The sequence below is a fragment of the Glycine max genome, chromosome 3 (genome assembly GCF_000004515.6).
Source record: "Glycine max cultivar Williams 82 chromosome 3, Glycine_max_v4.0, whole genome shotgun sequence".
NCBI lineage: Eukaryota > Viridiplantae > Streptophyta > Magnoliopsida > Fabales > Fabaceae > Glycine > Glycine max.
Genome location: NC_016090.4, coordinates 26,504,038 through 26,528,951, shown reverse-complemented (window position 1 = coordinate 26,528,951; position 24,914 = coordinate 26,504,038). Strand labels below are relative to the sequence as shown.

General features: G+C 31.3%; 1 protein-coding gene and 1 pseudogene across 2 annotated transcripts; both read left to right on the top strand.

The window, feature by feature from the left end:
• The first annotated feature begins 433 nt into the window (after positions 1–433).
• On the top strand, positions 434–24,008 carry LOC100819433 (probable glucan endo-1,3-beta-glucosidase A6; annotated as a pseudogene).
• On the top strand, positions 4,722–9,355 carry LOC102666687 (uncharacterized). Of its 2 annotated transcripts, XM_041013973.1 has the most exons (5): positions 4,722–4,968; positions 6,629–6,970; positions 7,057–7,716; positions 7,827–8,162; positions 8,899–9,355. In XM_041013973.1, exons 1-3 carry the CDS (start codon positions 4,864–4,866, stop codon positions 7,447–7,449), a joined length of 840 nt encoding a protein of 279 aa, XP_040869907.1. In that variant the 5' UTR covers positions 4,722–4,863; the 3' UTR covers positions 7,450–7,716; positions 7,827–8,162; positions 8,899–9,355. The 2 variants fall into 2 exon arrangements, with proteins under 2 accessions (XP_040869907.1, XP_006576635.1); XM_006576572.4 differs by having other exon boundaries at positions 7,827–9,355.
• Positions 24,009–24,914: the final 906 nt, after the last annotated feature.

Below are 24,914 nucleotides of genomic sequence, written 5' to 3'. Positions count from 1 at the left end.
ATTGTTCCTTCACTGGAGCGGTAGTCATTGTCGATTTCTTCCTCCCGAGTTGTTGTGCCATGGTTGCAAAACCCATTGGTGATGACTGTTGAGATGTGATTGTTGGAGGTGATGGTAGTATCAGAAAGTGATCAAGATTTTTGTAATATGTTATTTGCAGTGATTGAAAGATAGGGTGGTGTGTGTACATTGTGGTTTGCAATCAGGTGCCTATGGATCTTGTTCATAGGGAGAGGCACAATGGGATAAAAGGGATAGACGCTAGGATGGTGCTTTATTGAAGTCACGTAGTTGATTAAGGGTTGTGGAATATGGGTTGATGGTGTGTTGTGGTGATTGGTTGTTGGCATGTGAAGGTATGCAGGTGTGAATCATAAAACGGGTTTAGGGAAAGAATGTGAGTGTGATGTGAACTGAGGATGGTAAAACAAGTATGACTGGTTGTGATGGAGGAAGTGTGGATATGAAGGTTGCTAATGGTGGGGATTTGTTGGGTAGTGTGACAGTTGTGGTGACAGTGGGAGCAACAAGTATGGTGGAGTTTGGGGAGGATAATATAAATGTTTATATATGGTGGTGTTGTGTGTGGGCAATGAGTAATGGTTGTAGTAGGTGGTGGTTGATAGTGAAGGGAGAGTAACGTGATGAAAACACTATTGTTAGGAAGCAAAGTCTACACCAATCTACTTCTAACATTCTACCATTAACAAAGCTATAAAAGATGAACATAAAATGGGTACTTTTCATTTGATGATCTAGTGCATACCCTATGTTAAATAGGGATTTACAAATAATATCAATCATACAAATGGCATCATCTAATATTTTTAGAAAAATAAAACTAAATAATATCAAAGAGATAATATCTAAGTCTTAAGTCGCCTATTTTGGCCTACCAAGGCTCACCCTATTTGATAGTTTAAATATTAGATGACTTAGGTATTATCCTTTTTTATTTTATTCAGTTTTATGTTATATTTCCTAGAGTTTGATGAGAAATTGAGAATACTTATATAGTTATTATCAACAACCACTAGGTGATATATTGTATCCCTCATTTGACTATAATCATCTATGAAAATATATGAATTGTTATTTTATATTCTCTCTTAGTTTTGGTAGAATGATAAGAGTAGTGATAAAATAGTTACCTTGTGCCTATAACTAGGTGTTTATAAACTGATCCAATCCAATATGGACCGAAAAACTGAAAATTGAATGGATCAAAAAATTGAAAAACCAAATTTTTTTATTGAATCAAATCAGATTTTGGATTTGATTTTAGAAAACGATTCAAACGATAAAATAGTTATCTTTTGCTTCTAACTAGGTGTTCATAGACCGATCCAATCCAATGTGGACTAAAAAATCGATCCAAAAATCGAAAACCGAACGGATAAAAAAATTAAAAATTTGAAAAATCAATTTTTTTTATTGGATCAAATCAAATTTCGGATTTGATTTTAGAAATCGATTCAAACCGAACTTATACATATGTATATATTTTTATTCATAGATTTATAATATCACTCATTTTTATTTTTTGTATAATTATAAAATTATCATATAACTTATATCTATTTATGAAAAATATTTAATCAAAGAGATTTTTACTAATTATTTGAGTTAAGATGTGCTACTATTTTATTACTAGTTATATAATGACATATAAATAAAATATTTGATATTTGAAATTATTTCTTATTATATATCTTATCTTTTATTTATTTTAAAAAAAATTATAAGTATGATTAAAATTGAAAATCGATCTCATCCAAATCACTTTAAATTGGATTGAATTAAATTGAATTAAAAATTTAAATTAAATCGATTAAATGATAAATTAACAAAATTAAAATAATTAAATCGAATAATTTTTTTCTTCAAAATCAATTTAATCCAATCCACAAAACACCTCGTTTGTTCCCGCGGAGTAATGCATTGTAGCTTTGTCGTTATTTTCCTCAGTTATAAAAAAACAACAAAAAGTCTTGAACATTTATTTATAGAAGAGATAAGAGGCATAGAGTCCAGTTAAGTGGAAAACTTATGTAATCCAAATTGCAATAAATGATTTTTTTTATTAAAAATTACAATAAGTGATCAAGGCTATGGTAATTCCACAAAAGAAACTTTCCTTTCGTACGAAGTCAACGTTATTGTTGAACTCCACCATCGTTTCTCCTGTTCTCATCTTCCCACATGCCAATAGCCAAGCACTATAGGATCCAATTTTTCCTTCTACACTCAGCAAGTCCAAAAATCAATCCTATTTAAGGAGAAAAATTAAACCAAATAGAAATATCTTGAGCTCGACGCAATGACCAAGACAGTGATTTCTCTGTTTGTATTGTTACTGTCATTCTCCTTATCTAGTAAGTCCCATACTCCTTCTCCCTCTTAAAATATTTTTCTTTTAACTATCATAATTATTAAGTATTTTTATAAATTTCCATCCTTTAAGTTAGTTACAACATTAATCCTTGATTTGATACTTACTCACGCGAGTCACGCATATTCAAATATTGTAACAACATTAATTTTCGAGCCCAGCCTTATCGCGTATTCAAATTTTGTAACCTTAAAATTGAATATTATTCCTTCATTTTCAGGTGGTGAAATTTCCAGTCAACTGGGAGTGAACTACGAGCGATTGGGGAACAACCTTCTGCCGCCGAGAACCTCCATGAGTTTCCTACAGTCCTCCCTGAAAGCGAAGCGCGTGAAAATCTACGACGCAGACGCGGAAATCCTCGACGCGCTTCGGAACATGGGGATTAGGGTTTCGATCATGCTCCCAAACCAGCTTGTGATCAACGTCTCCACGAACCAGACATTCTTGGACGAGTGGGTCCAATCCAACGTCGTACCCTTCCACCCCGAAACGCTCATCCGATACCTCAACTCATTAGTTCCACAGGTATGAAACTATTTTTTACTTTAATAATTACGGGTTTTACAAGCTTCCGTTAATTGACTTGATTCTTAAAATTATCCAGCGTTGCTTTTGTTCTGGGTAAAATTATATTTTTGGTTCCTCGATTTATTTTTAGTTTGGATTTGATCTTTCAGTAATTTAATTCACAAATTGAATATTTCTATCTTGTAAAATCGTGTAATGTTGATCTCAGATACCACAGTTGAACTTATAAAAAAAATATTGACTACCACGTGTTACTTTTTTATTAGACAATGACTATCATGTCACGTGTCATGTTTTGATTGATCAATAAAAATAATGCATTTCATCTTTCATGAAGTTGACATCCAATCAAAACAACACATAACAATTATCATTCAATAAAAAAGTGATACATGACACTCAACGCTACTTGTTAATGGTTAAGTCCAATTATGGTCTGAAAGATGAATATTGCACGATTTTATAAAATAAAAGGATTAAATTTGTGAATTAAATTATCGGAAGACCAAATCCGAAACTCAGATACTAGAAAATAAAAAATATAATTTTACCTTAAGTTAGTCTTGTTTTAATTTTTTTTATATAGTTTTTATTTTAATAACTAACAACACCCGAGTGTATCTTGCTTAAAACTTTACTTAATAAATTTTAATTATTGAAGTAGATGATTTGATAGTAAATTAATTTAGTGAGTTATTTATATAAATAATTATTACTTAATTCATTTTTACCAATTCAAAAATTATTTTTTAATTATAATATTTAATGTGACTCAAGTTAAACTCTTACTCTAATAACTTTAGTATTAGAATAAATTTTTATATAAATTTTTAAAATTTATGTAATATTATAAAACTCATAAATTTTAAATAAATAACTCATTTAAATATTTGTCATGTTGTAAGCATTCTTTTCATGGTTTAAGGCATGTTCATAACTTCTCTATATAAAACAAAAAAGGTATACCCGTAATTCTAAAATTTAATTTAATATATTAGTTAGAGTTCAATTTGTACTAGTATTTTAACCTTGTGTATTATATAAAATAAATTTTTATTTACATAAATAATTAAAATAATAATGTATTTTTAAAATATAAATTATATTATAGTTAAAATTAGTAAAAAATAATTTTTTAACATATAAATTATATTACAGATTTACGAGTTAGAGTTTAATTTATGTATAAAAAATTTACACACGTATCACTTTATTGTTACATTGTATTAATATAATAGGATGATGATATGATAAAGAAAGAGTTTCAGTAATATATTAAATCTATTATTTGTTATCACTTGATGTTTATTAAAAAAAAACTATAATGCCACAAGTTCACTAAATAAGAAATAATATTCATCAAATTTTTTAATTTATAATAAATTTTTGTTAGAATAAAGATTGTACTAATCAGTAAAAAAAAATTGTCTTAAAAACTTGTACACAGGAATTTAAGAAAGGGCAAGCCATTTTCCTAAATATTTGTTTTTTCAAAAACACTTTTTATAATTTTATAAATTGTTCATATAATTAAAATTCATTCATTTTCACCCATGCGTTAACAATTTTTGGTATTTCCTCTCATCACAGGTAACGAAACATGGTCCCACATCGTCCCTGCAACGCAAAGAATCGCACACTCCCTAAAAACCTTCAGTTTGCACAAGGTGAAGGTGGGAACTCCCTTCGCAATGGACGCTCTAGCATCGTCGTTTTCCCCCTCAAACGGCACTTTCAGAAACGACATAGCGTTTCACGTCATAAAGCCCATGTTGGGGTTCCTCCACAAAACCCGCTCCTTCTTCTTCCTAGACGGGACATGCTAGGTGCACCCACCTTTATTGCTGGTGCACCCAGCAATTTAATGAATGGGTCATTTTGTCTTTTATGTAAAAATTTAAAAAAGCGTTCCTCCTCTCGAAAGAACCACGCGCTCCTTCATGTTGCTTCTTTTCTTCTTCCTGTTCCTGGCGCTTCCTCTTCTCCGCGAGACCCGCGAGCCCGACTACTTCTTTTGCTTCGATCAGACGCATTTTGCCTTTGAGGTTGGTCTCCCTAACTCCCCATTGCTTTTAATATCCAGTATTGCTGTAGCATTTAGCCTAGGATAGTGGAACCTTAGGGTAGAAGACGCCGAAAAAAATGGGAAAAGCAGAGTGGTTACAATGGCATTTTTCGGAAGAACCCTGAAGGCTTCTTCCGGAACTTTCGGAAGAAGGTGTTTCAGAAAATTTCCGGAAGAACCTTTCTTCCGGAAATCTTCCGGAACACCTTCTTCTGGAAAGTTTTCGGAAGAACTACTTCTTTCGGAAAGTTTTCAGAAGAAGAGTTCTTCTGAATGACCTTTGAGTATTCCGGAAGAACTTTTCGGAAGAGCCACTTCTTCCGGAAAGTTTCCGAAAGAATTACTTCTTCCAGAAGTGTTTTTAAAAAAAATATTGTTTTGTTTTTTTTAAATGAATGAAGTTGTTATTTTATTTTTATGAATTAAGTAGGTGTATGTTTTTGAAATTTTATAAAAAAAAATGAGGTTTGGCTTTTTTATGACAAATGAAGTCGTTTTTTTTTTATAATTTAAATTGTGTATGTTGACTAAATATTTATTTTTAAATTATTTGTGTTTTTGTTTATAAATGAAGTTGTTTATTGTTATAAATTAAGTTGTGTGTATTTTTTTTTATTGTTTTTTTAAATTAGTGTATTTTATTTATAAATAAAGTAAGTTATTTGTATAAATTAAGTTGCGTATGTTTTGAAATTTTTGTTAATTGGTTTTTTATTTATTTTTTATATGATTTTAGTTGAGTATTTTACTAATTATTTATTTTTAAATTAGTTATGTTTTTTGTTTAAAAATGAAGTTGTTTATTTTTATAAATTAAGTTGTGTGTGTTTTGGAATTTCTTTTTTAAATATTATTTTTTTATAAATGATATAAATTAAGTCGTGTATGTTTTGAAAATTTTTTCTCCCATTTTTGTTTTATTTTTATATATAATTTTAGTTGTGTATGTTTACTAATTATTTGTTTTTAAATTAGTTGTTTTTTTTGTTTATAAATAAAGTTGTTTTTTTATTATAAATTAAGTTGTGGATGTTTACTAATTAATTGTTTTTACATTAGTTGTGTTTTTTTTATAAATGAAGTTGTTTTTTTTATAAATTAATTTGTGGATGTTTACTAATTAATTATTTTTACATTAGTTGTGTTTTTTTTATAAATGAAGTTTTTTTTTTAAATTAAGTTGTGGATGTTTACTAATTAATTATTTTTACATTAGTTGTGTTTTTTTATAAATGAAGTTGTTTATTTTTTTAAATTAAGTTGTGGATGTTTACAAATTAATTATTTTTACATTAGTTATGTTTTTTTTATAAATGAAGTTGTTTATTTTTTAAAAAAATTAAGTTGTGGATGTTTACTAATTAATTATTTTTACATTAGTTGTGTTTTTTTTTTATAAATGAAGTTGTTTATTTTTTTTAAATTAAGTTGTGGATGTTTACTAATTAATTATTTTTACATTAGTTGTGTTTTTTATATAAATGAAATTGTTTATTTTTTTTTTAAATTATGTTGTGTGTGTTTTCAAATAATTTTATTTAAATTAGTCTTATTTTTTTATAAATAAACTTGTTTTATTTTTATAACGAAAGTTGTGTATGTTTTGACCGAAAAAAATACGTGTTCCACATGATTTGCAGATCATGGTTAGAACACGAGGTTTAGGTCGTGCTATAGGTACAATTATAAGCAGAGATAGACAGGATGAACATGATGCAGTTGATGTTCCCGAGAGGCATAGGCCCACTGTATCAGCCCGTAGGCAACGGGTTCATCAGATGACTGAGGATGTTCCTGACATGACTGAGGATGTCCCTGATATTGCTGAGGATGCACCTGAGATGACTGCAGACGTACAGGGTGATGATGGTGCTGAGGGGTTACATGCTGATGATGCTGAGGGATTCCCAGGTGGGCCACGTGACCCATCAGTGCTGACATCATTTGCGGACCATGTTGCACATGCCATTTGGAGTAGACAGGTATTTTAATTTGTTAATTATTTGTCATTGTTGATTTGTTTGTCATTATTTTTTTTTATAATTGTATAATTTGTACTTCAAATCAGGAACGTCCTGAGTTGAAGTTGGTGTCGCATGGGAGGAAGGTGACATTAATTGGGAGGCCAGTGCCTGAGATTGAAGGACTGGTTGGTGCCACAGGATTAAGTCCATTGATCAGGTGTTCAGTTGTTATCGGCGATCCTGGACTTATATCCGCATTTGTGGAGAGGTGGCACAGCGAGACCAGCACTTTCCACCTTCCAGTAGGAGAGTTGACGATCACATTGGATGATGTGTCATCACTCCTTCATTTGCCTATCAGTGGCGCGTTCCACAGCTTTCATGCTCTTTCTGTGGACGAGGTGATATTTTTGTTGACTGAGTTGCTTAAGGTGTTTGCTGAGGAGGCTAGAGTCGAGACAGCACGATCACGTAGGGCATACGTACGACTGGGATGAGTTTGAGACATCTATGAGATGAGATGTGAGGCCCGGTGGTGGATTGTAGCTGCTTGTGCTTATCTGCTGCACCTGGTTGGTTGCACTCTTTTTGCTAACAAGAGTGCAACTTATGTTCATGTGGTGCACCTAGAGGCTTTTCGCGACCTGGGTTAGAGTGGTGGTTATGCCTGGGGAGTTGTCGCGCTAGTTCATATGTATGACCAGTTTGATGAAGCTTCTAGGACCACTACACGACAGATTGCAGGGTACCTAACTTTATTACAGGTAAATTTTGTGTTTTTAAATATGTTACGTTGGATTATGATTTAAACATGTTTTTATGTTATGTTAACCTCCTTTTTTTTGTATTGTTGGATCTATGAACACTTTCCTAGTGTGCATCAGTGTGTCACAGATGATGCATACTAGGAGACGTCCCCACGTGCTTCCTGGTGGCTGACGTCAAAGGCGCATATGAAGGGAATTACAGGAGCACCGTACCGGGCACGTTGTGATGCTTTGACGGTCACAGATGTGTGCTGGTTGCCTTACACTGAGCATGGAGGGGTTAGGGGCTTTGAGCTGATTTCATCATTCTAGGGTCAACTGATATGGGGTCCTATGGTGGTCACAGCTCGATCGGAGAGGGTGTTACGGCAGTTTGGTTACATTCAGAGCATCCCTCCGCCGCCTGTTAGCGCTTCATTGTCATATGATGATATAGATGACAGGTGGATGCATTTTGCGGACCACGTACTAACTATGGGTGAGCTTTGTGTAGTGCCTGGGCAGTAGGGGTGGGAATAGACCAGGCTGGCCTATAGGGGCCTACGACCTGGCCTACATAAAGTCTGGCCTGAACTGACCTATTTAATTAAAAGACACACACACACACACACATTATTTTTTGGGTATCAATATATACTGCTCCATACTTTTATTCCTATAATCAAGGACTTTAATTACACACACACACACATATTATTTTTTGGGTATCAATATATAATATTATTTTTTGGATACAATTAATTTTTTTTTAAACTATCAGACTTTGATTACACATTACTGCTCCATACTTTTATTCCTATAATCAAGGACTTTAATTACAATTTAGGTTGAGTCATGTGTCCTTTTATATTTCTTATTATTTTGATTGACTTTCCTTTTTTTTTGTTAACTTTCCTATTACGTTCATACTCCATAAAATATTAAATATTTATTATAAAGAAGGATTTTAAAAAGGCTATCAGGTCAGGCCAGGCTTTTAAAAAGGCCAAGCCGAGCCAAAATAAAAGCCTTTGATAAGCTATAGGTCAGGCTCAGGCCTCAAAGATTCATCGTAGGCTAGGCTCAGGCCTTTCAAAGCCTGGCCTGGCCTGGCCTTTTCCCATCCCTACTGGGCAGGTATCTGCGGATTACATGGAGTGGTTTTTCCGAATATCTCACCCATTCATGATACCAACCCAGGCACGTGACCAGCCCAGACATGCACCTGCCGCAGACCCTGAGGAGTACTTGCAGCCGCCCATCCCACAGGTTCTAGTGGCATTTGACCCCCCTCCACATGCAGTGGTAAGATTATTTGCACGTTTAATGTTTGATGAGTTGTTATTTATTTTAAATTTTATAATAAATGTTTTTAATGACTGTCACATGATGATTACGACGACTATGAGGCGATCGTAGAGAGGTTGGAGCGTGTGCTCAACCTTAGGATGTTCACTGTAGGCACAAAGTTACATGATATTATGCAGGATTGCCTCACAATCGCCAGAGGGGGTGCCAGTATAGATGGAAGTGTCAGGGCTCGACAGAGACGGCGCACAGAGCATTGATTATTGTTTTTATGTTTAGTTTTGTAGTTGACTTAATTTTTTGTATTTGTTACACTTTTTAGTTTAATATAGTTGACTTGTTTTGCACAGTTTATTATTTTATGATATTAACTGACGTATCGATTCTGATTCCGATCCTAGTCCTTAAGCGAAGTTTTCGACTGTTTTGAATTTTTTATATAAAAAAAAGTGAAGCTAAAATCATGAGTTTCGTTCGTAAGAATGACATTAAAATTTAATTTTTTTTAAAAGAGGCAGAAAAAATAGGAAGCAGACCTTTTTTTTATGTTTAAGTACCCATGTTTGGGGTCTTTTTTGGAGGGTGTGCGAGTGGCGTAAGACATTGGAGGGGCACTATTTCTCATGTTTGGACGTCAAAGAACCCAAAAAAGTTATTGTCGTTCCCTGGTTCCATCAAATAACACCTAAAAAAAGAGGCAGAAAATCCAAAAACTAGGAATCAGACCCTTTTTTTATGTTTAAGTACTCATGTTTGGGGTTTTTTTTGGAGGGTGTGCGAGTGGTGTAAGACATTGGAGGGGTGTTATTTCTCATGTTTGGACGTCAAAGAACCCAAAAAAATTATTGTCGTTCCCTGGTTCCATCAAATAACACCTAAAAAAAGGGTAGAAAATTCCAAAAAATAGGAATCAGACCCTTTTTTTATTTTTAAGTACCCATGTTTGGGGTTTTTTTTGGAGGGTGTGCGAGTGGCGTAAGACATTGGAGGGGCACTATTTCTCATGTTTGGACGTCAAAAAACCCAAAAAAATTATTTTCCTTCCCTGGTTCCATCAAATAACACCTAAAAAAGAGGCAGAAAATCCAAAAAAATAGGAATCAGACCCTTTTTTATGTTTAAGTACCCATATTTGGGGGTTTTTTTTGGAGGGTGTGCGAGTGGTGTAAGACATTGGAGGGGCGCTATTTCTCATGTTTGGAAATCAAAGAACCCAAAAAAATTATTTCCGTTCCCTGGTTCCATCAAATAACACCTAAAAAAAGAGGCAGAAAATTCAAAAAAATAGGAATGAGACCCTTTTTTTATGTTTAAGTACCCATGTTTGGGGTTTTTTTTGGAGGGTGTGCGAGTGGCGTAAGACATTGGAGGGGTTCTATTTCTCATGCTTTGACGTCAAAGAACCCAAAAAAATTATTTCCGTTCTCTGGTTCCATCAAATAACACCTAAAATTAGAGGCAGAAATCCAAAAAAATAGGAATCAGACCCTCTTTTTATGTTTAAGCACCCATGTTTGGGGTTTTTTTTGGAGGGTGTGCGAGTGGCGTAAGACATTGGAGGGGCACTATTTCTCATGTTTGGACGTCAAAGAACCCAAAAAAAATTATTGTCGTTCCCTGGTTCCATCAAATAACACCTAAAAAAAGAGGCAGAAAATCCAAAAAAATAGGAATCAAGCCCTTTTTTTATGTTTAAGTACCCATGTTTGGGGTTTTTTTTGGAGAGTGTGCAAGTGGCGTTAGACATTGGAAGGGCGCTATTTCTTATGTTTGGACGTCAAAAAACCCAAAAAAATTATTTCCGTTCCCTGGTTCCATCAAATAACACCTAAAGTAAGAGGCAGAAAATCCAAAAAAATAGGAATCAGATCCTTCTAAGTATGCGTAAGGTTTGAAGGTCAAAAAATTAAAATAAATTATCTTTGGACCATTGAAATAACACATTGAACTTTATTATGGGATTTAAACACACCGTAAACAGATAAAGGTTACATCAACGAAAAAGCAAAAAAATAAACATTGCATTCAGTTGTTTAGCGATGTCGCAGTCACCTCGTCTTCGAATTTCACAACATATTTAGTAAAGACAGCTAAAATTTCTATTGGTCCATATTTTTTCCAGTAGTTAGATTGTACTAACACCTTCAGCAGTTCTTCGTTGGTCTTCAGCTCATTAATTTCATATTTTATAAGCTTATCTAAATACTCAAAGCGACCTGGTTGGCGGAAAAACAATCCTCTTACCGTTTGTGATTCGTGAATTCCAAGAGGGGGAATCCCTTTAGGTGCAACTTGCTTTATTAAATCCTTCAGTTCATCGATGGTACATGTTGGAGGAATTTGAAATTTCTTAGGATTTTTTCCTGTGAACGCGCATCCAACAAATTTGTTCTGCGGTGGCATGTTCCATTTCCCGTTGTAATATAGGATCGCGTCATTAGTACGGGGCATAGTGCGTTGAAGTAAGTTTATTACTCCATCTGGCGTTCTTCCAACGGTGCATAATAACTCAATCGGACCAACACACGAAAATTGATCATTACACATTAACATTGTGTTGACATCGTCATCATTTATTAATTTCATACACTGAAAGCGAATTTGGTTACCTGTATGGGTGAATGGCTTCCGGTAGTGAATTTCATCCAAAAATTATTTGTCGGATAGCTAAAGGATATTGTGTATTCTGATTTTTAGGCTTGCAAAATCACAGTTGTTTGGTACTCGAATGGGCACCGGAGTCGAAGTTTGGAAGTAAACCCCAGTATCATTGTGAATAATCGATCCATTTGGAAAAATGAAACCCAACCTTGAGTTGACAATCGTCTGACTGCTAGTTTCTCCTATAAATGTCATACTTTGTGTATCAATTGGGAGACTATGTGAAAGCAAGATAATATGTGATTTATTAGCCGTGTCTCATATATATACATATATACATGGTTCTCACCAACAGATTACTTCACTTTGTTTATAAAAAAATAGACACGCGTGAACATGTTTCGTGTTTATGTTTTCTTCAGAATATGTAGTCAAGTCAGTCAATGTGGTGTCGCGCTCAAACTTTAATACGCATGCATGTCATTATGTGTTGTCAATTATGACAATGATGTATCGTACACGCGTAAATGATTTTTGTTGGACCAACTATTTTTTTGCTTAACGAAACGAGTACTTAATAATATTAATTGGTTATTAATGGCTTACAACAAATTATATCGCATAATGAATACAATTACATAAACAATGCATGTTTAGTCTTCATTTAGGTCGACATAGTGTCTTTTGAATGACATCAAGCTTGTGTATTGTTGCATTCTACTAATATATGGAGTTGTCCACTGCTTTGCCTGAGAATAACAATTGCTTGACCACAACAACGCTGGAGGCGGTAAGGGACAATGGTCTTTCAAATAAACTTGTTGTACATGAACAAAAATTATATCATGCAGTGACCGACTCAAATGAACCGGGGAAGTCATTGCATAATTGTTATACTAACTATATTCAATGTACCTGAACAAAATGATTTCCAAACACGTGACCAACACATATCATGCGGAGCCCAGAAGAATCAGGTGGTGGTTGACTTCTAAGAGGAAAAAATATCATGCTTTGTTGTCGGGACAACGATACAAGGATTACGTTATACCGTGATGCAATCACATATCCCATTTCTGTTATATCCATCCACTTGTCCACACTAACCTGAATCAAGCAAACATACACATGTAAGTAATTTAAAGTTTGTCATTAAAAAAAATAACCTAAAAACATACCTTGGAAAACCCATCAACAACTAGGGACAACTTTAATTGTTCAAATCTCTCTGTGCCACCGAAGAGGTTCATGTACTTATGCGACCACCTGCCAAGTTCTTTAATCAATTCGTTATGCACTAACGGCCACAAATCTTCCCCCATACCTAATAAAGCGGCAATGGACCGATATCCACAGTTACCGTCCGCTTTCACATCCACAACGTCACGAATGAAACCTTGAATGAATGGCGCAAATTGATCCAACATTGGGATGATCCTTGTTGGCTGAGGCGGTTCAGAACATGATGCACTACATTTGACTGAAGAGTTGCTGCTTTGAACAGAATGAAAAACATCAACATACTCCCAGTAAGACGGATCACGCTTTGTGGATCTTTGACTTCTTTTCATTGGTTTCTTCGGTGCACCTTTAGTGTTGACCTTTGACGAAGGAGGGCACATAGAGTTTTGATCCGGGTATGCAATTTCTCGAAGTTTACTCTTTAGAGTTACTTTGCTAGACACATCAAGTTCTTCAAACCTTTTAGATATGGTCTCAATCTCTTCCTTGATGCTGACTTCCGCCTCACATAACTCTTGGTCTGAAAAGCAAAGTCTCCTCCAGAAAATATGGACTGACTCCACTGGGATGCTGCCAGCAGTATACCTGGAAAGCTCACATGCACAAGGAAGATCGTGCGTGCTTCTCATCACACAACCACAATAAGAGGGATTGTTGCCGAGATAACGTAGACGATCAACCTCAGAAGCAATCTCATTTAAAGTGCCCCTTGAAATCATCCCAAGAAGCCTCTTGTATAAGGTTTTTTTAAATACATGTCCAACCACATGCGTACTGGTTTCAAAGAATGCTTTAATTTCAACGTGTTGCAGCGTGATCATGTTGTTCATGGCATCCCAAACACTACACAGGTCTCCAAGGCTATTTTGTAGTACTCTTTTTAGAGCTCAATGAGCTGATTCAACCCTACATTTAAAATACACAACAAACATGAAAAATATACAACAATTAAATACCATTTATTAATAATCCTTACTAACAAATAAAATCAGTTCTCAATACTTGTTTGTTGTTGTGTTGCCTAGGTGCATGACCTTATTCGTCCATGCTGTAATAAATTTTTCCTTGTGGGGGATAATTCATGTGTCGTTAACATAGTCAACGAACATCGGCCAAGGCGAACAAGCAATTTGAAACTTCTAAAGTGACTCAACGAACTGGTGTTCGGACGGACAATCAACCAAAGTACCCCAGTTATCCATTACATAGTCCTAGGCATTTTTTTGACCAATTAAAGATTTGCACTTCGTCTTCACATTCTTATTGATATGAAACCTGCACAACAAATTTGTACATTTTGGGAACACAGTTTTCACTGCATTCATCAGTGCTAGGTCTTTGTCAGTGACAATAACAACAGGGAGGCGATTGTTTCTTAAAAATAGACCTCGAAATCGTTCCAAAGCCCATACAATATTATTAACACTCTCAGCCTTCAGATATGTAAACCCAGCAGAGAATGTCATCGTCATTGGTGTCACCCCAACAAAGTCAAGTAGTGGGAGTCTGTAGCTGTTTGTTTTGTAGGTACTGTCTACTGTCTATAAAAAACACCAGATGACATGCATTGCATAACTTTACTGCATCTGGGTGACACCAAAACAGATCACGCACCACAACTTCATCCTTCAATCTATGCCAATGAATGTATTGATCACGTTCGAGAAGCTTCATCAGATGTTGCATTTCGGTATCAGCTCCTCTTATTTAAGAACGATATGCACTTCTCGCATTGTAAATTTTCTTTATCGTGGTGCAATTGTTGGCATTGTGTTCCTTCAACGTTAGCAAGATGTTTTTTGGTTTCACCATCAACTTTGTCATATCAGCAATAATTTTCTTTTCATCCTTAGTCAATCGCCCAGCGTATGGATGTCTAACTAAGGACTTGGTCAATTCATGATTGTGAATCTCACAGATCAACTTCACCATCCAACCTTTCCCTCCATGCACTGGTTTCCCACGAAGCCTGAAAGGACAACCACATTTCCTACTCCCAGTGTCTTTTCTAACGAAATCTTTATTCCTACACTTGTACATACCACTCCTTTCACACCCAATTAAGACAAATGAACTTCTTCATCTGCTACCGGTATCTGTGTCAGACCTCATAATCACTGCTACAAATCCATTTTCATGGGCAACTGTTTGAGCCCACTGCAAAACATCATCTCGAGTACCAAATACCTACAACGCAACCCCAACATATTAATTTTTATAAAAAGCATCAATTCAACCAAATGACTCAAACTAATTAACATGATTACCTGAGACGTATTAAAAGCATTTGAACAATCAACATGTGGTTCATTCACACCACATTCTTCTTCATTATCATAATCATAATCCATATGAACTTCTTGTGACATCGTATAGTCATACGTCCATTGATCTTCGTCCATCTTAAGGACATATGCATCATACACAAGTACATTCAAATTATCATATAACCACATCCAAAAATTTACTACATATTAACTAACAAACATATTAACAACTAATACAAATACATTCTAAATTTATAACTACATTATTTACTTAAACTAAACTTAACACTATAATAAATAACTAATAAAACATTTTTCTACTACAACAAAATACAATTATTTTACCCAAATCATTTAATATTATACCAAAATCATTATACCTAATTAAACCAATTATCCACAATTGAAAATACAGATATTATAAATGATAATATTCATATATATATATATATATATATATATATATATATATATATATATATATATATATATATATATATATATATATATATATATCGAATATAATTTAAAATAGAATAAAAAAATTAACAAACTAACATTCCGGAAGAAATTCTTCCGGAAGTTGATGTGGCAACTTCCAGAAGAAGTTGTTCCGGAAAACACTTCCGGAAGTACTTCTTCCGGAAATTCATTATTCTGATTCCGGAACAACTTCTTCCGGAAACAACTTCCGGAATAAGTTGTTTCGGAATTCAACAACTGTTCTTTCGGAACAACTTCCTCCGGTAGTTTACAGTTCTTCCGGGAAAAGTTTTTTACCATTTTACTGTTCATCTTCTCTAAACATCTACCCAGAAAACGCAAAAAAAAAAAAAAATCGATAAATGCGTACCTCCGACGAAATAGAAACAGCAACGACTAACACAACTTCAAATACGGAACAGCTACTTCACGGGACCACCAAATCTTACAATACGGAACAACTACTTCACGGGACCACCAAATCTTCAAAAGCTTTTTACGGAAAAGGATAGCAATACCAAGAACACGGGGATGAAGGTGAAATCAAAAAGGTGTAAAACGGAAAAGCAGCGCAGTAAATTTAAAGAAAACAACACAGGGACAAAATCGTCATTAAATATGCATTAAATATTATTTTATTTTTAGTTATTATTATAAAATGAAATTTATTTTTACTTCACGTTGTTATAAAATAAAAATTATTTTTTTATTATATATTAAGTTTTGTAATACAAATTAAATATTATCATAATAAATATTTTATATTTTTTATAAAATATACGAATTAATTAATTTTTATGATTCAAATTATACTAAATTGTCACACAAATTATTATTTAAATTTACATGCGCGTAAAAAAGGAATTACAAATATTAGTCATAATTATGTTTACTAATAATTTATGTATAATAATATTATTTATTTTATAACATAATTTATTTATTAGAAATGAAATTATTAGAAAAATATTGCATTTAAAAAAAATCATTGACAAAATCACTTCTGGAAGAACCTTCTTCCGAAAGAATGAGGTGGTATTCCGGAAGACCCTTCTTCTGGAAAAACTTCCGGAACACGTCCTTCCGGAACGTATTCCGGAGTTCTTCTGGAAGAAGGTTCTTCCGGGAGTTTTCCGGAATGACGTCTTCCGAAATTTTTCTGGAAATAGGTTCTTCCGGATAAAGGCATTGCAGAAGGGCAATTTCGTCCATTCACTGTTTGCTGGGTGCCCCAACAATATTGCTGGGTGCACGTAGCATGTCCCTTCCTAGACATGTACCCTTTTTTCTCGTGGGCTTCAGAACCAACCCACATTGCTACGCTCTCTTTGAGTCCAAAAACATAATGAAAACGGACTTGTTAACGGGTTAGTCTATTCGGATCTTCATTGCGAAAAAGGGTTGGCCCAATGGGGGAGACTTGAATCAAGTTGGCGCAAACGTTCATAATGCTGCCACGTATAATAGAAATATAGTTAAGAAACTTACTAAAAAGCCGATTTTGGGAACCTCGGCTCAACCGGGTTTGGTTCATCCGTCTTTTATATTTTCTCTTTATAATGAGAATCTTAAACCGGGTTTGGGTTCAGAGTAGGGTTGTTGTACCCGAATGGGTCGAGGATTTATGACATTGATCTCTCCGACGAGACGCCGAGTCAGAGCTTGCACCAATTCCGTCGACAGTGGATTATAAGGGAAAGGCAGAGGGGCGAATACGACAGCGGTGATGGCATCCTTATCATATGAAGTTGTTTGTCACAATTTTTATAGAAGAACAATTTTTTTAAGACAATCTCTTTAAAAATATGTGTATGTTTGTTTGAGCTTACCAAAATAATCAGACGTTGAAAAGAATTTAAAATCAGAAGTTGTTTTGAATATCTTCTCATAAAATCAGTTTTTTTTTTAAAAGGTATAATTATAAATAAACATCAATTACATTTTTTTAAATAATTCTAAAAAATTACTAAATTATTTTATTTTACATCATAATTTTTTTAATTTAAATAAATTGGCACAATCTATGCACGAATAGTGCAAATATTTTTTTTATATTATTGTATAATTACACATCATCGATATGATAAATTTATTTGTTTTTATAATAATTATTTTAAAAGAAGAATATTAATTTTTAGTTAATAGTATAAAAGTTTTTATACTAATAATGGATGTTTTTTAAACTATGAAAAAATATACAACATACTTTGAAGTAAAAAATTAATTATTTTTTCTATTAAAACTACAAATGCGAAATATTTTTTATCTTTTAAATATGTTTGAGTTAATATATTCAGGAAATCATTTAGTCATGGACTAAGTTAATACACAATTATTTTTTAAAATAATTATAAGACCAAAGAATTCCACGTTCGTATAATCTTTTTTTTTTTTTTTATATAGGCTCTACATTCATAATCTTGACGAATTAAACGTATATCTTTTTAGGGGATAATAAAGTTTATATATATAAATATATATATATATATATTTATATATAAAAGATTAAAATCCAAAAAATTTACATAAACATAAAAATAATTATTAATGATTTCGTTTTAGAAACAATGGTCTTATTTGACACAGGATTCAAACTGCATTTTAGAAGGATTAATTTCTACAAAATTTTTTGAGAAAATCTCAGGAAAAATTAAGTACGGCAAACGGCTCAACATTAAAAATTAATTTTAAGCTATCAAATGTAATCATTGAAAACCAAGGTCTTAAGATTAACACAAACTTTCTTCTGGTAAAAAACCTTAAGAATGAAGTAATATTAGGAACGCCCTTCATTAGAGTCCTGTTTTCCATCCAAATATCTAATGAAGGAATAACCACAAATTATTTAAGAAAAAAAATTATATTTAATTTTTCTATTAAACCAATTTCCAGAAATATAAATCTTATAAAAAATAAGATTAATCAAATTAACTTGTTAAAAGAAGAAATATCTTTTAATAATATTCAGATACAACTTTTCCCTAATTTTTAAAGCTTTTTTGTATAAAAAAAATCTCTTTGTAGATGGAATGCATATTAAGTTCATAGTAAGAAATTTTTTATAATATTTTTGCTTATGAATTTACGTCATTCTGAAAGAAATAAATGATCTTTCATATTTCACCATCTTGTATACTAATAAAGTAAAGTTTAATACTCCATTATTACTTAAAACTTTGAATTGTTTTAAAACTAATTAATTAATTCAAGAAATGTAAAGTGAAGTTTTCTATTAAATTAAATTTAAAATCTAAATTTAAAAGCAGTTATTTTTATATTTTATTTTGAGGACATCTATTTCTTGTACGTAAGCAAAGTCCTCCAACTTGTTTTCAACATTTAAAAGGAAAAAGGAAAAGTCCTAATCATGAAGTGATTTAGAATTGCTGAATTCATTTCGTACTACTCATTATCCATCATTTCTCCTTTATTTTTATTTAAGGCCCATACTTTTTATTTTATTTTTTTTATAGGTTATGGATCTTGCAAGTTCCCAAGTGTGACTCTTTGAAGATGCGTGTGACAACCAAATGAACAATAAATACACCAGGGGTTCAGGAGTTTGGAGTCCTTTTCATAGTCATTAATTTACTGTTGTGTTTCCTTTCATGAGTGTATGTTCCTCCTTACCCACCAAGGAAGAACTGTTAGATGAATGAATCGTTTAGTTGAATTGAATACCCATCATAATTCATAAGTTGTCTGATGTCTCCATCCACCCATAATAATACTTTTGTATACGCAACTGAAAATCAAACACATTGTTCACATTCGTATGAGAGGTTTATTTTAGTTTTGAGAAAGAAAAAACTTTAAAAGATATGTATACATGATTTTTTACATTTACAATTGTGCAAAGAGTGAAAGCCAAGCTATGTATTTTTGTACTATTGTCTCCTTGTAGCCTTTTGTAAGTCAAAAAATTTAGTATTGTACAAAATGCTAAAGAAATCGTGTAGAATTATAGTTGTGAAAACAAATTAATTTAGCTAATTATAATTTAGATGACATTTTAAAGTTTCAAATAGTGAGAGAAGTTTATTTTTAGCCAACTTCTAGTTTTTCTAGCAAGATATTTCAATTAGATTTTTAGATGAAAAGTTTGTTTGACCATTAAATAAATAAGTTCTCTTAATAGTTTCTTAATTATATTTTAAGCTAATTTCTAATTTTTTTTATTAGTTGAAAAACTTGTTTGATTGTTTTGTATATAAGTTTTTTTAATTAGTTTTTAACATTTTTTAAACATTACTTAAAGTAATATTTTTAAAAATACTAGTTTATTATATTTTATTTATTTTTTATCTTTAATATATTTATCAAATTTTTTTTATTTTTTTAAAATAAATCATGGTTTTATTATTTTTTTTATCATTTTATACTTTTCAACTACTTGAATAACTAGTTTTGTCAAACATTTATATTTTAATAAGTTAATTTTTCAATTTTCACATAACTTTTCAACTAATTGTTTGAGGGTGCCTCCCTGGTGTGCCATTTATTTAAAAAAAAAGCTTTACAACATCAAATTACTTTTTTAAAAGATTTAAAATAACATAAAAATAATTTGAAATGATGTCACAATTAATGGATCAAATTGATAAAATTTTAAATTAGTTTACACATTATTTTTGTTATTTTATAATTTTACTGGACTAATTTAATCTCAAATCTTTGAAAAACATTGATATTAATAAAAAATTTCAAAGGATTGATCTAATGTCTTATCTTTTCTAAAATTAAATTGATATTAAGCATATTTTGATATAAATTACATACCAAAAAAGGATATGTACCATAAAAAGTTCCATGAAAAGTTTCACACAGTTATTCAATCATAATTTATCATGTATCGTAAATATGTTGACTTTTAAAATAATTATCTCAAAGTAATTCAAATAATGATATATAATTGGATAACATTTTAGTGCGCGGATAGTAAACTCTATCTTTTACTAAAAGTAATCTCGTTGAAGAAAAATAATTATGAATGACAAAACTCTTAAATAATTAATGTAGTTTTATAAAAAGTAAATCGATAATTTAGTGGTATTTTGTTTATGAAAATCAATTAAATTTTTTCTTATGTTATTTAGGCTAAAATATTATTTTGTTATTATAAATATGAAAATAATCAAAATTTGTTTTATAAAATTTTCTGTATAATTTTCGTCTTCATAAAATTTAAATATTACATTTTGGTCTGAACATAAGTTTGATAAATCTGAATCTATAATGATTATTTTTTATATTAATTATACATATAATTAATTGATGTATATGTGAAGTTTTTAATATTGATATGCATATAATCAATGGAAAAAAAGATACACATAAGTTATGGGCGAAATTAGACTTAAAGCAGTATGTATTCGAAATCTGCTCCGGAATTGACTCCTACTTTGGCATGGTTATGGATGATTGTCGTATATCCCCACTCGTAGTGCCTTGTCATATCCAAGGTACTCCTTCCGGCTAAGAAGATGACTTTTTGTGTGGACAAAATAGAGAAACCATCAATTACCCGTTGATAGGGCAAGAATAAATAATTAGATGAAGTTCTTTGTAATATTCAGAAATATCACAAATGAATGTCAATAAATTTTTATATTATTTGTAGATAGTTAATTTTTAAAAAAGATATATAGATCAAAAAATATTTTTTTAATGCTGCATATAAATTTTAAAATAATTATTATATCTGTCTCAATTATTTGATTTTATTTTAAAGGACTGACCAATAAAAAAAATAGCCTTATAGAAAAATACTACATGGTGATGCTATTCTTATTTTATGGACTATGATGAACAAGTGAGAGTAGATATTTTGCATTGATATTTCATTATATAATAAATATCTTTTTATATTAGGATTTTGTTATACTAGAGTGAGAAGATGCATTTTTGAGAATAAAATATACTCATAATAGTTAATTAGGAAAACAGTAGTTGAAAATCGTTATAAATTGAAGTTAATTATAATATAAATTAATAATTATTATTACCGTTTATTCTCTAAAATGCACTTTCTTTAACAAATCCTTTATGTTCATAAAAGTAAAATAAAAACAAGAATTTAATTAAAATGTATTTACATTATAAATATCTTCTATATTAGTATATAATCATAAATTACCATATATAATAAAATTATAAAATTTTGTAATAATTACTTAAAAATTATATCTAAAATAATATATAGTTAGTTTTTTTTATGGAAATATAATTAGTTAACAATTTTAAAATATTTATACTTAAAGTTTATCAAAAATAAAGTCAATAAACAAATGCTCTGAAGTTTCTAGATACAGTCCCCCTTCCTAGGGTATTTTTAAGATGAGGAATACGCTTATTGGTTGCATAGTTATATTCTTTAAAACCATCGGTGTAAAATAGAGTTTTGTAATTTTATGTTATTAATTAATTACATATTATTTAAAATATTTTTTTATGTAGATATTATTTAAAATAGTTTGAATGAAATCATTCTTACAAATTATATACTCTCGTATTATTTTATTTTATGCTATTTTGTTTTATAAATATTTATATCAAATCAAATACCTTTTTTTAATCATTTATCCAACTAAATAAAATTTTATTTTAATTATATTAAATATTAAAATACTAATAAATTATTATTAAAACAATATTTTATCAGTTAAACTAAATTTTATAATGTTTATAATTTTATTTATATTTTACATATATTTATATATTCGTCTAATGTATGAGTGTCATTAAAAATAATCTTCCCTTTATAATATGTTTGAAGCAGAGAAAAAAAATACAAAAAGAAAGATAATATGTGAACGTGATGAACAAGACGAAAGTAGATTTTTTATTTTTTCGTAGATGCTCTGCTCTGCTATATTATATAATAAATGAATACTATTTTTATAAAAATAATAATAATCTTTTCAGGTGAAGATCGCTTGCAAATTTCATAAAAAGTGCGTTCGATCAAATTCCTTGACATGTAGTATAACACAACAGCACTGTACACGTGTATTTGACTGAGGATCCTCTACCTTAACTCTCCTTTGCCTCTTAATTGGATGAAAATATAAACTTTGGATTCCAGGAAAAACATATTAGCTTGAAAAACAACTGTTTGACATAATTGACAATTTGACATAGCAATATATTAGTCCTATTGGCTGTGGGAATATTCTAGGTGCAATCTGGATTAAAGAAACACTATAAGAAGGAAACAGTATTTAAAAAGTAAAAAATTGAATCTAACTTCATTTATTATCACAAGGGTGCAATACCTACTTTGGTTTGTGACAAGATTGAAGAACAATATTGTAATTTTGTTTAGGGTGATACGTCGCAATTTAAGAAAGTTCACGGGAAAAAATGAGAGTCGTTTTGCACCTCAAATTGTGAAAAACAAGTGTCATGAATCAGGCTTTGCTGATGAAGGTGGGCTGGAATTTGTGGATGGACTGTGACAAATTGTAGATGAAAATCATTCGAAGTGTTGATATTTTGCCCACTATTAAGGATAGAAGGCCAAAAATCAATATGTGGCGTGGAATTGTTAAAAATTGGGAGAATCTAATGCCAAATTTAATTAGGAGAGTTGGCAATGGCAATAAAATACGCTTTTGGGAAGACATTTGAGTTCATCGGTGTGACAAACTTAATCAATATTGGAATAATCAAACTAATTCTTGAGAGAATATTCCAATATGCTTTTTCGTTAATGCAGCATGTGCTTGGGATGTGGGAAGATTGTCTGAAATTTTGTGCGCAAACTTTGTTCATAAAATCAAGGTTTTGAAGCCTCCTTGCAGCTCCAATGCAGATGATTACTTGGGGTAGTCTCATTTTGATGATGGTCAATTCTCCACTCTAGAGGCTTATCTCTCTTTATCTAATGGTCATAACGTGACAGATAACCAAATTTTTAAGCAAATTTAGAATTGGAGTGGTCCAGAGCGTATAAAATATTACTTTATGAAAAATTGCCCAATGTATTTTGCCAACAAATGAGCTAAGAGTTCATCATTTAGAGACCTTGTTACATGTTATGCAACAATCATTTAGAGAACTTGTTACATGCCCTGCGTGATTGCAAGTGGGCAACACAGGTTTGGTGTCATTTTAATATGTGTGATAATTCAGATTTCTTCCAAAATGATGTTCTTGATTGGCTGAGTAGAAACTTGCGAAACACCTTATCTACTGATAGTTCACCCTTGAATGTTGTTTTTCGATGTTGTGTTAGACAAAATTTGGTGGAGGAGAAATGAGATGGTTTTCCAACAAAAATGGGTATCCACGAAGGGGATTGCTGTTAATGTCTGGGCTCTTCTTCATGATATTCAGAGAAGTAAGGAAGTCCAATTTTTTCTTCTCAGTGATGATATTATAATTGATCGTGATAAGCCTGGAAAGTGAAAGAGGCCTAGCCAGGGATTCTTTAAACTTAATTGTGATGAATAATATCTCCAAGGTGCAGTGGTGGCATCTTATGGAGCTATTATTTGCAACTCTGAAAACATTTTCATTCAAGTTTTTTCAAGAAGACTTGACCATTGTTCCATATTAGAAGTTGAGTTATGAGTCATCTTTTATGAATTGACCATGACTATAAACCCGGATGTGCAAAATTTGATTGTTGAATCCGAATGTCTAGAAGTCATTCAACTGATGGATAAAGATGATGTTTTAGCAACCAATTCAAAGATATTCTAATTGAGATTCTCAAAGTGAACGGGAAATCTAACAATGTATAAATACATTATTAGAGAAGCCAACATGTTGGCTGATTTCTTTTTCAAAGCATGGTTTATCTTTAAATTATGATGCTTGTTTTTAGTGTTATTCCTAAGTTTTATGTAAACTTCATATTGGAAGATGTAAACTCTCTTTATGAGGATTAATCCATTGGTGCCTTAGGCTCTTTGACAAGACAATTTAGCAAAAGAAAAAACCTAATGAAGCAAAATTAAATTATACTATAATTATTAAACTCATTATTTTTTATAGGTTAAATACCTTTCTCATCCTTGCATTTTAGCATTTATTTTTTTCATTTTGTCTCTGCAATGTTTTTTAGTCTTTACAAAATATATTTATTCTAATTTTCTTCTTTAAAATATTTTAGATAATATTTTTTTATTGTGTAAAATATTTACCGTTCAAAATACTATTTAAAACATTTTAAGAACGAAAAACAAAATAACACACATTTTACAATAATTAAAATAAAAATATACTTTATAGAAATGAAAATAAAAATGTTAAATTATAAAACAAAAAATATATTTAAATATTTTTATATTCATGTGAAATATTTATCAC

Excerpts from the sequence above, each read along its gene's own strand:
- LOC102666687 (XM_041013973.1), top strand. The coding sequence starts at position 4,864 with ATGTTGCTTCTTTTCTTCTTCCTGTTCCTGGCGCTTCCTCTTCTCCGC. Across the intron at positions 4,969-6,628 it reads AGACGCATTTTGCCTTTGAG|ATCATGGTTAGAACACGAGG; the intron begins GTTGGTCTCCCT and ends CATGATTTGCAG. Across the intron at positions 6,971-7,056 it reads ATGCCATTTGGAGTAGACAG|GAACGTCCTGAGTTGAAGTT; the intron begins GTATTTTAATTT and ends ACTTCAAATCAG.